The sequence below is a fragment of the Priapulus caudatus genome, unplaced genomic scaffold (assembly GCF_000485595.1).
Source record: "Priapulus caudatus unplaced genomic scaffold, Priapulus_caudatus-5.0.1 Scaffold1495, whole genome shotgun sequence".
Taxonomy (NCBI): Eukaryota; Metazoa; Priapulida; class Priapulimorpha; order Priapulimorphida; family Priapulidae; genus Priapulus; species Priapulus caudatus.
In genome coordinates this window covers 57,765-59,164 of record NW_014578556.1, presented here as the reverse complement: position 1 = coordinate 59,164, position 1,400 = coordinate 57,765, and the positions used below count along the sequence as shown (strand labels likewise).

At 44.0% G+C, this 1,400-nt stretch overlaps 1 protein-coding gene across 1 annotated transcript in view; it reads right to left on the bottom strand.

The window, feature by feature from the left end:
• The window catches only part of LOC106816817 (hemicentin-1-like), an 11,950-nt gene that overhangs the window by 1,797 nt on the left and 8,753 nt on the right, over positions 1 to 1,400 (bottom strand). Inside the window, 1 exon segment of the mRNA XM_014821449.1 lies at positions 696 to 866. Coding sequence (XP_014676935.1) covers positions 696 to 866 — 171 coding nt within the window.

The window sequence follows — 1,400 nt, the reverse complement described above, 5'->3', positions numbered from 1 at the left end:
GAGAGAGAGAGAGAGAGAGAGAGAGAGAGAGAGAGAGAGAGAAAGAGAGATCGGCAAAAGAAAAAGGAACGCGGAGGAAGAGAGAGAAACTGCGTCCACGCTGTCCAGTCTCCCCAGAATCAGTCAACTGCAGACCATCGATGACAGGGAATAGTTAATATTATATATTAAATATAATATTTCGAGGGACTTTTATTTATCATTATTATTATTAGGGATTAGTTATAGATTCTAAATAACTGCATGAAGGAAACTGCAAGAAGAAACTGCGAGGAGAAGGAGAAGAAGGCAGATACACACACATGCACGCGCACTGCGTGCGAGATAGAGAGAGAGAGGCAGATAGAGAGAGTGAGAGAGAAAGAGACAAAGAGGAAGATAGAGAGAGTGAGAGAGAGAGAGAAAAAGAAAGAGAAAGATAGAGAGTGTGTGTGAGAGAGGAGAGAGAGACAGATAGATAGATAGAAAGAGAGAGAGAGGCGAAAGAAGGAGAGATAGAAAAGCAAAAAGAGAGACAGACAGACGCATGCATGCGCGCATCCCCCCCCCACCCACACACACACAACACACACACGAAGGCAGGTACGCACGCATTCACGCACACACGCACGCCCGAATAAAAATGCCACTATCACAGCTACCTGTATTGAGTTGAATTTATTCGGTTATCGATTTACATGCGCATGCTCACTCACCTGCGCAATCTCCTGCCAAGCAGCTCCTGGTGGCGGAGTCATCCCCTCGACAGGGGGCGCCACCGTACTCTGGTCTCGGATGATCACAGTAGCGGAAGCGAGACTCCAACCCTCCTCCACAGGTGGCGCTGCATGGTCCCCATGGCAACCATGAGCCCCAATCACCGTCAACTACAATATAAATGTATAAAGTAGGTCTCAGGAGAGAGAGATAGTGATCCGCTAGATGGCGCATTATTAGTGTGTTGAGGATATAGAAATCAGTTAACCCTAACCCTAACCCTAACCCTAATCTTAACCCTAACCCTAATCCTAACCCTAATTCTAAAATAAAACAAAATTAGCCAAAAAATAATAAAAATAAATAAGAGACAAAATTTGCCAATCAGAGCCGTCCCCTAGCGGATCACTATATCTCTCCCTTGTGCAAAATTTATATAAATGTCGTTTAACCAGAAGCTCGCAACAATCTTCCAAGTGTACAAATTCCATGAATGATATAGGTTGTTGGGACATTGCAGACTTTGGCATGGGTTGTGACATTACTTATTTTGGCATGGGTTGTTGTGACATTGCGTACTTTGGCATGGGTTGTTGTGACATTACTTATTTTGGCATGGGTTGTTGTGACATTACTTATTTTGGCATGGGTTGTTGTGACATTACTTATTTTGGCATGGGTTGTGACATTGCGTACTTTGGCAT